This window comes from Trichoderma gamsii, assembly GCF_001481775.2.
Source record: "Trichoderma gamsii strain T6085 chromosome Unknown Scaffold_1.2, whole genome shotgun sequence".
In the NCBI taxonomy this organism is placed as follows: domain Eukaryota; kingdom Fungi; phylum Ascomycota; class Sordariomycetes; order Hypocreales; family Hypocreaceae; genus Trichoderma; species Trichoderma gamsii.
The window spans coordinates 1099342-1112517 of NW_020171338.1; the positions used below are offsets into that span (position 1 = coordinate 1099342).

Sequence of the window (13176 nt, forward strand, 5' to 3'; positions counted from 1 at the left end):
CCGTGTGAAAGCTTGGCTACGACTATAAGAGTCAAATCGTAATGCTTAGGCGCTCAGGTTGCAGGGAAAGCCGCCGCAGCAGTAACCGTGGCCGACACCAAAGGCGCCCTGGAAATCGATATTGAAACATCCATCGCTAGTCACCCAGACAGAGGCGTTCCAGCTGTAGTCACCATCGCTGGTCTCAACGAAGCTATTTCCAGGTCAGCTACCTCCTCACCATCAACTTATATACTCATTTACTCACCTAATTTCCTTCCCTTGGCTCGACAAGCTCCCATCATAATCCCTTCCCTCATAGGTTGATCCAGTGCTGTAGTCGGTCACATAGATGTGCAGAATGCCGGGACCCTCGCCGCCACCCTCATACCACGTGCTGAATTGGCCACTGAAGGCAGCAGCAGAGCTGGTGAGGGCAAGAAGGCTGGAGGCAGAGAATTTCATGTTAGCTACTGGCATAAAAGAACAAGGTTTTATGGTTTGATATAGAAGTGATGGCGATGGCTGTCTATGGTGATGATTTACACACTTTACATGGAAACATGACGATCCTTATATAGCTGAACAGTTACGCTGAACAGCCTTATTGAAAGACAATACCACCTTCCTTTTCTACAGTATGCTGTGATACCTGTCTTATGAGTTTACTCGCTTATGCGTAAGATTTAAGCTGATAGAGTTGTCCAGGCTTTGTTGTACAAGATGGAGAATGAAGTCTTCCGCAAAATACATCGGGCCAACACAGAAGTCTCGACTCCATACTGCTGGGCGGGAATAAGTGCTAACTGTAACTGGTAAATTGCTTAACTGTCCGATGCAGCAGGGGGTAAAGCATCCCTTGTGAAAAGAATTTTAGTATCAACCGCTAACACCACTTTCAGTAGCTCACTGCATATACTCAGGCAAGCTCAACTTGAATATTACAGTATGGCCTTGCTTATGAGATTCAATGAATAGGAGGTATGGCCGAAAGATCTATAGACCTTATGAATGTACAAGAAGTTTGCTTTCAGCTAGCAAGCGAGAGTCTACGTTTATTTCTATTTTATTTATCTGAGTAATACTACGTTTATTAAACCTTTTCTTAAGCAGAATTTTAAAGTCCATACATGCAATGCATAGGCAGCACTACACGCATCTTTGTTCTATCGGCCATACTAAAGAATACATATGCTCAGTGCCGAATAGTGGATTTGGCATCACCAGTGTTCTCGGTAGCCGCAAGCCAGGGCTGTCCAAATAGAGTAGGTCGGGAAACAAGAACAGACACGTGTACCGTGAAACTGAAGAACCAAGTATGCAATACAGGCGTCGTGTATAGGCTCGGCTACAGAATCCATAACAGCTCATGAACAACAGTACAGCTAGCCCCTGCTTTTGCCTATGTCGTGCTAGCTAGGTATTGATATATAACGGGGGCTGTCCGAGAGAAAGAACATAGAAAGCATAATGCATCTTAAGAAAAGCGTTGTTAAGGAGGTTTTCAGCAATGCTCAAACGGAACATGCGATTACGCAAGCACGACATTCCTACAACTGGTATTATAAAATAGCACTGTTGTCTTGCAGCACGTCATCTCCGTGAAAGAAATATATTCATACGCTCGATCCCGCCCAGGGCAGCAAGATCAAAGAAAACCGGAAAATACTCCACCCCCAACGAGGTCGTGCAGACACCCTAGTAAGCAAGTCAGATACAGAAAAACAAGAATATGAGAAAATGAATACGCGCACTTGAGAGTAATAATACCAGCACCAATAATTGCGCCTTTGTATGTGTATTATCCACTTTCATGTGCTGGCAGCCCCCCCCCCCCCCCTTTTGTTACTCGCTCAGTCTTAACAGCTTCCCTGCTTAGTATTTTTCCTAAATCTGCAATACTTCCCAAACAAGCATTATTTAGCCATCCGTGCTTCCTAAAGAAGTATTTCCAAACGAATGGTACTACTTCCAAACACGTAATGATCGGCATTTAGTCGATGGGCACTAAGCGAGGCGAATACAGTATGTCCAGATTTCATAACTGAATTGTGTTTAAATTATTCCTGCTGTATGCTCTATAGCGGTCATTCTCTAGAGAGCGGAATGAAAGGTAAGCAATCAGATGCTACCCTGCACGGTACTCAATGAGCGAGAAATTGTGCGGCAATGAACCAAAAGAATCAACTCGAGCATTATGTTGTAACAAGCTGTCTAGATGTAATACTAATGTCTTCTGCTTTTTTAGGTGAGAGTAATATAGCCGCCACTAGAGTTGCGACCTATACTAGAAACACGAAGAATATGGCTTCGGAATCATTCAGGTTCCTCGGGGTAATTACGGATGGAGCATATATAGCCTCGCTATGTACGCTCGATGGAGTTCTTATAAGGTTAAATGGGTTACATTAGACGGTTGGCACTTAGACCGTGAGCCACATGCAAAAACTTACTGTACAAGACCATTCAGATTCTCATTAGACTATCGGAGGTAGGCAACAACTGCTGATATGGCGCCGATGCAAGAGTCAGATTGGCTCCTTTTAAACCAGCTACCCAATTATTGCAGAGCAAACGGCTGGAGAAGAGAGAGCTTGGTCCCTCGGAGCAGTCTCTACGATGCAGGGCGTAGGGAACACGAAGGGGAGATGAAAGGGCTTGATTCTCTCGTAATAGAATCAGGTGGCTAGCTACCTAACCTAACTAGGTACCTATACATCCCCAAAGGCGGATCAGAGCCTCTTTCCTCCTGGGGACGTTTGGCAGGTGTCCCCTAACATAGTAATTGGCTGCTTGACTCAAAGCCAGCCCAGAAGACTCAGCGCGATTACGATAAACCCAACTCAGGTTCATCACCTTGGGAACGTATCGACAATTTGGAAAAAATCGAAACGTCAAGTGATGTTGTAGAAACCCAGAGAAATTTAAAAGGACGCAATCAAATCCTGTTTGATGATAAATGTACGTACTATAATAAAGGAGAATTATCGTGCACCTTGCTTCTACTATTCGATACATCATGTATAGCTCAACAAGGCAGGCAGGCAGCCTACCTACATGTAGGTGTAAAAAAATATTTTCAATTGTGTGTATTCAAAAGTACCTAGGCATGCAGTAAGTAGACAAAAACACCGCCGGTCTACAATATGAATCTGTATGTGATATAGTAGGCGGCATTGTTTTCTTTCCACCCCTTGCTAGATACTTTAGCTGGTAGCAGCAGTAGTAGCGGTGGCAATAACAGCAACAGCAGCAGGAGTAGCAGGGATTGCGGTGGCAATGGTAGCTCCTAGCACAGCCGGAGGGCTGGGTAATTGAACTGGCATGCCGGACAAAGTTCTCCCCCCCCCCAAAAAAAACAAGGTTTTTTAATACCAAGCACGCTAATCGCTGGCATCCGGATGTACAGTAAGGGTTACAACATGCATACGGAGTGTATGCTCCGCATGTAATAATGCTTAGCCTACACTCATTGGCAGTCAACCAAAGACGCCCTCAAGCCCTTGCCTCGGGTTTTACCGCTGCCGCTGCAGTGTTCAGGTAGTCTTACAGGCTATGCCAGCTAGGAGGAGTTGGGGACCGATCTACCAATAGGACGGTCCGACCGAGGCACCTTTAACACATACCTACCGGCGCATTTCCTCCTTTATATGGAGTTTATATAGGAGGCGAAGTTATTCCAAGGGACGTTTGCTGAAACTGTTGCAAGTGAACCAATCAGCTGGCTGCATCATTTACACCATCAGAAATATCCAATTCAACTAGACTTCAATATGGGTTGCTTTGATGTTCATCTCTTGAGAATCATAGCCTGCTGGTTACATGTCTGAATATGGCTTTTCCCGCCACAAATGGCGCATCACCAATGACATCTACCTCTGCCTGACGATACAGGTTTTCAAGACAGTCTTATAATACGAACCATCTAAAATGCAATTGAAAAGACCATTTTCCCGCTCCTATTCCCATAATCGCCACTCTCAACCCGTCGCCCGTCATAGACTGCTACACAAAATCTCACATATCACAAATCACCATCCACGGCATCTCATTCGCTCACCAGTTAGATCGCACTGTCCGTAGATCATCGCCCACTTCGGACACGGCCCGGCGTTCTGGATCATTTTTCAGGGTCTTCCAACTGCCTAAAACCGCCACATTGCTACTATACCCAATTGCATGCATTAAAGCCGCGCTCCATGTCTCTGGTCGACTAAGAATGCATGAATGTTAGTTTCTCCGGGAATAGCATAGCTATGGGGAATTTCAAAATCCCATCCTTTTCTCGCCACATCTGCCGTTAAATGGGGTTTCTCCCAGAATTGGTGGGGAGGGGGCGAACCATTTTCCATTAAAAACATCCGTTTGTGTTCGGCATTTTTGCAACTGGCAGATCGATTCCTGCAGTTTGCAACCCAAAATAGTCATGCCATCTACTCACAGGTCAGGCAGTCCCACTCAGCAATCATCTCGTTCACCTGCCTCTGTCACCTCTCATACCTCTCACGCCTCTCATACCTCTCACCATTCTCTTCTCTCTCGTCACTCTCATTCTTCCCACCACTCTCAACAGTCTCAGCACTCTTCTCAGCACTCTCGCTCTCTTCGTCGGCGCCGTCGTCGTCGCAGCCGTCGCTCGTCCCAGTCTGCCGCTGCAAAGCCCGACTCGCCACGAATCGTCCTCGGCCACGGCACCATCGCCCGTCTGCCCACCGAGCTCAACAGGCTCTGCCTCTCCCGCCCGCTCATCATCTACAGCCAATCTCGTCTGTTACTTGCGAATCGCATCCGCACTCTGCTGCCCAACTTCGACGCCCACATCAACGATTCAGACACACGCCCCAGCTCGGCCATGATGTTTGGTCGCGACTCTGTAATTAGTGTTGGAGGGCCTCGAGCCGTCGAGATGGCGAGAAGAGTCAGCTCCAAGATGACCATTCCGCATATTTGTATTCCGACGACACATAGCGGTGCGGCTGGGGGTCTTTCGGCTTGGACAGACCAGCAGGTGGCTTTCGATAGCCCTACAAGTCTTGAAGAGGAGGAGGAGGAACAGGAGGATAGCGATGTCTGCGGCAATGGTAAGAAAAAGATGCTGCCGGCGGTGATTATATATGACGAGAGATTCACGGAGAGCCACACAAAGAGAATTTCTGCCCCATCAGGCTTCTTTGTCGACGCCGACAGCGATGTCGATGAGAATTTCGAGCCCGGTACTGGTGCAGTCTGCAACGATGCAACTGTTGACCTAACAGACAACAAGGCATCAGAACGGAGATCTGCCAATAGTAGCACGGCTCAGTGGAGTTATATCCACCTGCCAGGCGTCTGAAGGACAACAACAATCGTTTGAATTCTCTTTATCTCAATTTCTTCGACAATAATCGAATCCACAGGGACGACACAGCAGGCTCAAGCCGGCAGCCTCTTGATCTGATCCATTAGGATCGGCGCCATCAGCTCTTCGCATAGTCCTGTCGCAGCAGTTGCGCATTTATGAGACCATCCGATAATTGGCAAAAGCGCAATGTAAGTCTCCTAACCTCCCTCCTACATCGAGTGGAACAAGTAGCAATAAAGAAAGAGCTAGGTGCGCCCGGCGGTTCATCGCCTTGTAACGACTGTCAAGTCAACAGTATCAAAATCAGCGATCAAATCAGCTTAGATAGCAAAGCGAAAAGGACACCAGTAGATAAGGTAGTGAGACGAATTTTGAGCTGGCCTCAGAATTCTCTCTGGCCACGCAGTGCCTTCATTAATAATATACTATCTATGAGTTCAGTTGCCTGCTTCTTGAACACCTCCGCCATATCTCCGGTAGAGGTATCACGAACCTCTTGTAATCACAAGCCTCTGGTATATCCTCGCTGGCAGCAAAATATCTGCTCTTAATCCAAACCGTCAAAACCCATGATTCCATGGGCGCCCATCGGACCCAATTTGTGTTGCTGCTGTTCTTTTCGTCTTTTGGCCCGTTGCTTCATCTCCTCAACGCCGTCGTCGCTATCATCGTCGCTGTCGCTCTCAGCAGCCCGCTTGCCATTTGCTGCCTTTTCATCATCCGAGTCATCTTCGTCCTCGTCGTCGTCATCATCATCATCATCATTCTCGCTATCGTCCTGATCGCCTTGAAGTTCCGATAATTCTTCCCAGATTTTGACTGTTCGACCACCAGCACTGATCAGACGGTTCTCCGAGTCAAATGCCAGCGAGACCACGCCCTCCATGTCGTCGTGTCGCAAGTTCACCGACGTATTCACTTCTCTCCGTACCAGATCGACAATTCTCAGGCTGCCATCGCCAACGCCGCAGACAACCTTCTTCCCCAGTCCCAATTCTTTAGGTATCAGCGCAATTGCGTCAATGCTCTCTCCGCCGGCCTTTGGCGGATCTACAATGATGCGCTCTTGCTGGTCATCCCAAGCTCCTTTGTCCCACATGGTCAATACGCCGGATCCAGACCCAACAACGACGACGCCATTATTTCGATTCTTCTTGGGTCCCAGACCAGGCACGAAGCAAGAGCTCAAAAGCTCATCTTCTTGGTCTTCGCTTCGCACCAAGACTCCTCGTCGTACGTCTGTAACAGCCAGAGTTGTACCTCCCGTGCTGACCCATTGCTTGGGGAAGCCACTGGTGCTTTCTTCAGTTGGCGGGAGTGGCATGATGGACGAGACGTAGTCGGAATGAGGGTAATGTGTTTGCGCCGGCTTTTTACCCACAGCGCCATCGCGTAGGTCGATGATATGTAGAGCTCCCGTATCGGTCGCTAGAAGGAGATTCATTGGGTTGAGCACGTGGAGCAGCGCTGGGCCATCAGGCTTGGAAGTATTCGTCGGAATCGCAAGCTTCGAGATCACTCGGCCTGTTGCGGTGTCGTAGTGCTTGATCATCGCATCCGTGCCAGCAGAGTACTGGTCTGTGAAGTTGACCTGTTAGCATTTGCGAGGCCACATAATCGTAAGAGGCAGATGGGCTTTCAAGAGCCAAAGAACACCCACATTGTCCATCATGGGAATTGGCCAGACAGCGACAGCTTCCCTTGTGTCTCTTGGTGCGCCAGACAGAGCCAATCGTCGATCTCCCATCGCTCAGAACGCTCGCGTCTCCGTCGACGCTATCGTCCGCAGAGTTGCCCGGTGGCAGTCGAAATGTTTCGACAACGCCATTGGACAGTCCAACGCTCAGCAGAGGTGCTGTTGGGTGCAAGGCGGTGGTGAAGATATCCGCGTGAAGCGGAAGCGTGCAGGTGTTTTCAAACATGGTTCGTCTGGACGAGTTCGTATCGATTCAGCGACGCAATCGCAGATGATTGTGCAAAAGAATTGGCAGTTTAGCTGCGGATCTTAAGCGATAATTTTGTACAAAATGTTTGCATCGTCCAGCAGGCCGAGCAGCAGAGAATGATTATCTCAGGCCCTCGTCACTTTCTTCTTTGATCAGCTGATGCTTTGTTCGAGATTCTGCGCCTTAAGGGAAAAAAAAGTTACGCACTGATAGATTAGATAACCGTATCGATTGAGCTCATGCACTGTACACCGTACGCATAAATACATGTACTGTATACATGGCTCTGTACACCACGGCGATTACTTGCTCTTCCTCAGACGATAGAATTCAGCTCGAATAATGAAGAGCCGACTGATCACTGACAAACTTGCTGTATTTAATGAGACGCACTGAAAATTGCGATTTCAGGATTCTCATCATGCGGATGTCAATTACATATGTGGCTCTGTGGCTGGCCATGATAGCCGGTTCACTTACAGCTGACGCTCATGAAGCTGTTCGGTGCGTCATGTATCTCACAGGGTGAGCTTCTAACTCGGCGTGATCTCTACTTGGTTTGCGGAATAGCTGACACTTTTGTAGGCAACACGTGGTGGTCCCTTCAGATCGCCATCTCGTGGATTCTGTAACACATGTGGTACTCGCCTTTATGCGCTCTGATGTATTCAATGTGGACAAAACACCTGCTGAATTCCCGCTTTTTACATCAGTTGCTGAGACACGGCAGAAGTTCAACGCAGATACCAAAATCATGGTCGCAATTGGAGGCTGGGGTGACGCAGGATTCGAAGAAGCTGCGCGTGATGATGCCTCGAGAAAGCGGTGGGTTAACCATGTAAAGGCCATGGTTGACCAAACTGGCGCCGATGGCATTGACATTGACTGGGAATATCCGGGGTAAGTCGGTGATTAATCACAGCACCTACTGCAGAGCAATGGTTGTCTAACATTAATTGTAGGGGAAATCGTGACGACTATAAACTCAATCCGAATTCTCAGCGGGAATGGGAGATACCGGCATTTATGCTCCTTCTTCAAGAGCTCCGTTCCGCCTTGGGAGAAGAAAAACTGCTCTCAATTGCGGTGCCAGCGCTGGAACGAGACTTGATGGCTTTCACAAACTCGACTATTCCGACCATTGTGGATCAAGTTGACTTTATCAGTGTAATGACTTACGACATGATGAACCGACGCGACAAGGTTGTCAAGCACCACAGCGGCGTGGCTGACTCCTGGGAGGCAATGAAGAGATATATAGACCGTGGCGCTCCTCCGCACAAGTTGAACTTTGGGCTTGGTTACTACGCCAAATGGTTCATGACCGAGCAATGCGACTCACAGCACCCATTAGGATGCCGCACTCAGCTTCTGGAAGACCCCGCCAATGGAGCCGATCTTGGCAAGACAGCAGCTTTTAGCTGGCACGACGAGGTTCCCGTAGAACTGGCCAATTCGATCGGCAAAGCTCATGCTCATGGCCGCTACTATGAAGATGGAAGCTACGGCTATTGGGACGATGAAGAGAAGAGATGGTGGTCCTACGACACGCCTCGCACCATCAAAGCCAAAGTGCCTCGGCTTCTCGGCGAACTGCAGCTGGGCGGGGTGTTTGCCTGGGGGCTGGGAGAGGACGCTCCGCATTTTACGCACCTGAAGGCGACTGTTGATGGAATTCGGGATCTACGTGGAGATCACGATGCTATGAAAGATGAATTGTAATAAGCAGCGGAGAATGTAAGTCTGGAGTTTGGCGATACTATCAACAAAGGTGTAAGATATAATACTAGTAGTCATTGGTTGATAAGTTGAAGTAGCAGCAATCAACCCTTTGCACGTGGGCCCGAGACTTCCGTCTTATAGCAGGGAACAGACAGGATGGTGCTGACGGAATATGCAGAGCTCGAGCTCAACCGGCAGGCTAGCTTGAAAACCCCATAAGCTAGCAGTTAACCTTGCAGTTAAGGGTAACTAGAGCTTAAACACGGCTTCGGTGCAGAGTACTGAATGCAAGCTAAGCGAATCAAAGACTCAAGTCTGACCACGCAGTCATTGTGACAGCTGTATGTGGGGAGAAATCGTGGAGGCCTGTCCCTTTTCCCCTGAGCCCATCGATGCTCCTTTCGCCGATACTCCGTAGTATCTGAAGCCATCTCCACTTCCAGTGACATTATGCAGTTCTAGGACACAACGCAGCTCCTGAAATGTCCTCTTGGCTGTGTTGTTTTCTCGGCACAGAAGCTGTAAATGCAGTAAACTTGTACCGTCGGGCAATGCCTACTTTTCCGATCCCAGACGCACACACATGTCTCATCATTCATAATAATAACTGGTGAAGCAGGATTCATTCCATGGCGGCTGGAAAAGGTCCGAGCCTTACCCATTTATTCTAGATTGTTGCATGTACACATGGTAGGCATGTAAGTAATCTGTCATTCGTCGATCCTTGTAATACTACTCAATTGGATCTCTGCTAGAGTCTTGGCTTTCTTCGTTGTTTATCCACCCTGCATACCGTTGTATCCGCTCGCCATGCAGATTTCTGACCGATTCGAAAAGGATGCGGTTTTGCCTGGGCTATATGAAGGGCTCTAATTCCTCCTTCGCTGGTCTATTCATGGCTTCAGCAGCGATTCATGATTGTTGAGTTGATAAGGTTCTTGTTGGAGTAAAGTAGCAATCGTGGTTATCCAGCCACTTTGATCCACTATCCATCCCAATCAAAGATGCACTTCACCACCTCTCTCACCGCAGCCATTGGCTTTGCGGCCATTGACCATGTCCTAGCCAAGCCGTTCCCTGTTCCCGTCGATAATCTCAAGCCCATCACGCAGATTGAGCTCGGTCCACGGCCCTACTACCTCGTCGACAACATGGACGACGGGCCCCTCAAGAGCAAGCTGGAATCCTGTCAAAACATGAAAATGAGGTCCTCATCCTTCTCCATCGCTCACCGCGGCGGCGGCCCTCTCCAGTTCCCCGAGCACTCCAAAGAGTCCAATCTCGCCGGAGCTAGAATGGGCGCCGGCATCCTCGAATGCGACGTCGCATTCACCAAAGACCTCGAGCTCGTGTGCCGCCACAGCCAGTGCGACCTCCACACCACCACCAACATCGTCAACATCCCAGAGCTGAACGCAAAATGCATCACGCCCTTTCAAGCAGCAGCCAACGGCAAGCCGGCGAATGCGAAATGCTGCACTAGCGACATCACCCTCGCCGAGTTCAAGTCGCTGTGCAGCAAAATGGACGGCTTCAATGCCAGCGCCACTACCCCTGAAGACTACCTCCACGGCACTCTCAGCTGGAGAACGGATCTTTACAACACTTGCGGCACTACGCTCTCGCTAAAGGAGCATATCGCCATGACCAAGGCTTTGGGTCTACAGTTTACACCAGAGCTCAAGACGCCGCAGGTCCCAATGCCGTTCAACGGCAACTACACGCAGCAAGACTACGCCCAGCAATTCATCAACACGTTCAAAGAAGCCGGCATCCCACCGTCCCGCGTCTGGCCACAAAGCTTCCTCTACGACGATCTGCTCTACTGGTTGAAAGCAGAACCCCAGTTCGCCAAACAAGCAATGTATCTCGACGAAATCGCCGACGTCGCCGGAATCGAGGCAGCCACCCACAACCTCACGCGCTACAAGGCCGACGGCATCAAACTCGTCGCTCCTCCGCTATCTTATCTCGTAAGCAACCAGAACGGCAAGATTGTCCCCAGCCAATATGCCAAGAGGGCGAACAAGCTGGGCCTCAAGATCATCACTTGGAGCTTGGAGCGTTCGGGCCCCATTGCCGGCGTGCATGCCAATGGTGATTACTACTACTCTTCCATCCAGGACGTGGTGAAGAAGGATGGCGATATATACAACTTGGTTGATGTGCTGGCGCGACAAGTTGGCGTCTTGGGCATGTTTTCTGATTGGAGCGCCACGGTGACTTATTATGCCAATTGCTTTGGCCTTGGACTATAGACGGGGAACAGTTATAGATATACGGGATAGAAGGAAAGAAGTCTATTTGTGTGTTTGTATATTGAACGGTATATATGAGGGAGGACTGAAAATAGAATAAAGTGAATAATAGAACTGTGGGGAATAGAAGATAAGAAGAGAATACAAAAATTTAGGAGAATAGCCTCCGTAGCCTCTCACATCTCCGCAAGCTGAACAGCATCTTAAAGGTTGTTGCTTCGCACAATAGTAACATTGGCAAAATTGTGAGGAATGGCCTGTAGGGACTGCTTATTCCCATAAAAGATAAGATCAAAGTATGCCGTCAAGATGCCATTCAGATCTTTGTCCAGTTGGTGCGGGTCAATGCTTCCCAGCACCCCCTGAAGAGCCTCCTTGACTTCAGCAGTAAAACTCATCGTACTAAGAAGCATCAAGTCGTCCTTGAAAGCACCGTGCTGCGTGTTGGCAATGGCAATCTCCATGCTTTTGCCCTTGAGGTGAGTCCAGAACTGGTTCCACGAGGGGTCTTCGGCGTTGTGGCCCTTGCGGCCGGCCAGGATGAAAGGCTTGGTGATGTCGGTGCTTAGGATGGGGTCGATCAGCATGCCGTCGAGATCGAGGCCGCCGACAACTCGCTTGTCGGAGTGGATGACGGCGGCTGCGGTGGCGCCGCCAAAGGAGTGGCCCCAGATGGCAAGCTGCTTATAGTTGATTTTGCCGGGGAAGTCTGCGAGAAGAGGCTTCATAATCTTGGGGTCTTCGAGTTGGCTGATGATGAAACTAATGTCGTCATTGCGCACCTGTCATTGTTAGATGATTCATTTCTTTACATAAATTTTAAAGAACACATACCTTGAGAACTTTTTGAAGGACCGATAGATTGGAGTCATCAAGATCAACCCCCTCAATGACACTTCCATCAGGGAACTGCACTGCAGGGGCATCAAAGGGGTGGTCAACAGAGACAACGACATAGCCATGGCTAGCCAAAGATCGAGCCATGGCACTGTAAATGAGCCTCGACTCTCCAAATCCAGGGTCAAAAAAGATGAAAGGGTATTCCTTGCCCTTGTTGGAAGCTTGGCCGCAAGGAGAGAACTTTTTGAGGTCGCAAAACTCCATCTGGAATTCATTGTACAAAGTGTTAGGAAGCCCAAACTGAGCGGCCTGCTGTCCGTAAGAGGCTGCCACAGGCGGATTCATGTACGGCACTGTCACTGTAGGGCATGATCGTCGTGACGTATCGACCGGCAGGTACAGAGAGACCAAAAGGCGGCGAGATTTGGATTTGCCGGTTGGATCCAACGGGTCAGCCCGGCTTGTATCAGTCAGAGGCTGCTCTTTCATGGCCACGGCATAGGGGCCAGTAGGGCCGGGAACAAGGACAGCTCCCGAGATGGAGAAAAGCAGGGAAATTGGCGTGAAGAAACGCATCGTATCGGCTTCAGGAGATGTGTATTAGTCAAGTATAATTGAAAGCGAGACCTATTACTTGTGAAGAGATGAAGTGAGTTGGATTGGTGTTTAAGACTTTGGACAGCAGAGGGTGACTATCCGTAATATATATATATATCTACCTCTCGACATCTTTTCATCCTCGGGAGATACATGACGGCCTCGTTCCACAGCCAAGCCGTATAAGTCTTCAAGAGCCATTCCCAAATAGTATACATTGCCACGAGGGCCACGAAGGCCGAATAGCCAGCTTTGTACGGCGATTGGTCGAGAACGCAGAGCCCGACTCCTCTTTGCAGCTGCGCAGGACTCTTTCGATGCTGTTTGACAAGGCGCAGCTGCGAACCGGAATCTGCAATTGCGAATGCCAAACGTTGCGTAGCCGCAGTAGGCATGGCGTCGCGACATGATTTCCATTTCGGGCAAAGCATGATGATGTCGGCAGATCCGCACTAGCAGGATGGAGTCCAAGTAGGGAGGTTTATGCGCACAC

At 49.1% G+C, this 13176-nt stretch overlaps 6 protein-coding genes across 6 annotated transcripts; 3 read left to right on the forward strand and 3 right to left on the reverse strand.

Moving 5' to 3' along the window:
- Positions 1–45: 45 nt before the first annotated feature.
- On the reverse strand, positions 46–444 carry TGAM01_v200325 (hypothetical protein; the record flags this gene model as incomplete). Its single annotated transcript, XM_018803193.1, has 2 exons — positions 46–193; positions 248–444. 2 exons carry the CDS (start codon positions 442–444, stop codon positions 46–48), a joined length of 345 nt encoding a protein of 114 aa, XP_018663599.1.
- A 3961-nt stretch (positions 445–4405) lies between these two features.
- TGAM01_v200327 (hypothetical protein) lies at positions 4406–5311 on the forward strand (the record flags this gene model as incomplete). The annotated part of the gene is made up of 1 exon (XM_018803192.1): positions 4406–5311. The coding sequence occupies one exon, from the start codon at positions 4406–4408 to the stop codon at positions 5309–5311; it is 906 nt and encodes a 301-aa protein (XP_018663598.1).
- A 556-nt stretch (positions 5312–5867) lies between these two features.
- TGAM01_v200326 (hypothetical protein) lies at positions 5868–7242 on the reverse strand (the record flags this gene model as incomplete). Its single annotated transcript, XM_018803191.1, has 2 exons — positions 5868–6898; positions 6981–7242. The coding sequence occupies 2 exons, from the start codon at positions 7240–7242 to the stop codon at positions 5868–5870; spliced, it is 1293 nt and encodes a 430-aa protein (XP_018663597.1).
- Positions 7243–7648: 406 nt separating this feature from the next.
- TGAM01_v200328 (hypothetical protein) lies at positions 7649–8988 on the forward strand (the record flags this gene model as incomplete). Its single annotated transcript, XM_024548536.1, has 3 exons — positions 7649–7791; positions 7852–8166; positions 8229–8988. 3 exons carry the CDS (start codon positions 7649–7651, stop codon positions 8986–8988), a joined length of 1218 nt encoding a protein of 405 aa, XP_024406751.1.
- Positions 8989–9992: 1004 nt separating this feature from the next.
- TGAM01_v200330 (glycerophosphoryl diester phosphodiesterase) lies at positions 9993–11246 on the forward strand (the record flags this gene model as incomplete). Its single annotated transcript, XM_018803189.1, has 1 exon — positions 9993–11246. The coding sequence occupies one exon, from the start codon at positions 9993–9995 to the stop codon at positions 11244–11246; it is 1254 nt and encodes a 417-aa protein (XP_018663595.1).
- A 203-nt stretch (positions 11247–11449) lies between these two features.
- On the reverse strand, positions 11450–13100 carry TGAM01_v200329 (hypothetical protein; the record flags this gene model as incomplete). The annotated part of the gene is made up of 3 exons (XM_018803188.1): positions 11450–12028; positions 12081–12670; positions 12806–13100. 3 exons carry the CDS (start codon positions 13098–13100, stop codon positions 11450–11452), a joined length of 1464 nt encoding a protein of 487 aa, XP_018663594.1.
- Positions 13101–13176: the final 76 nt, after the last annotated feature.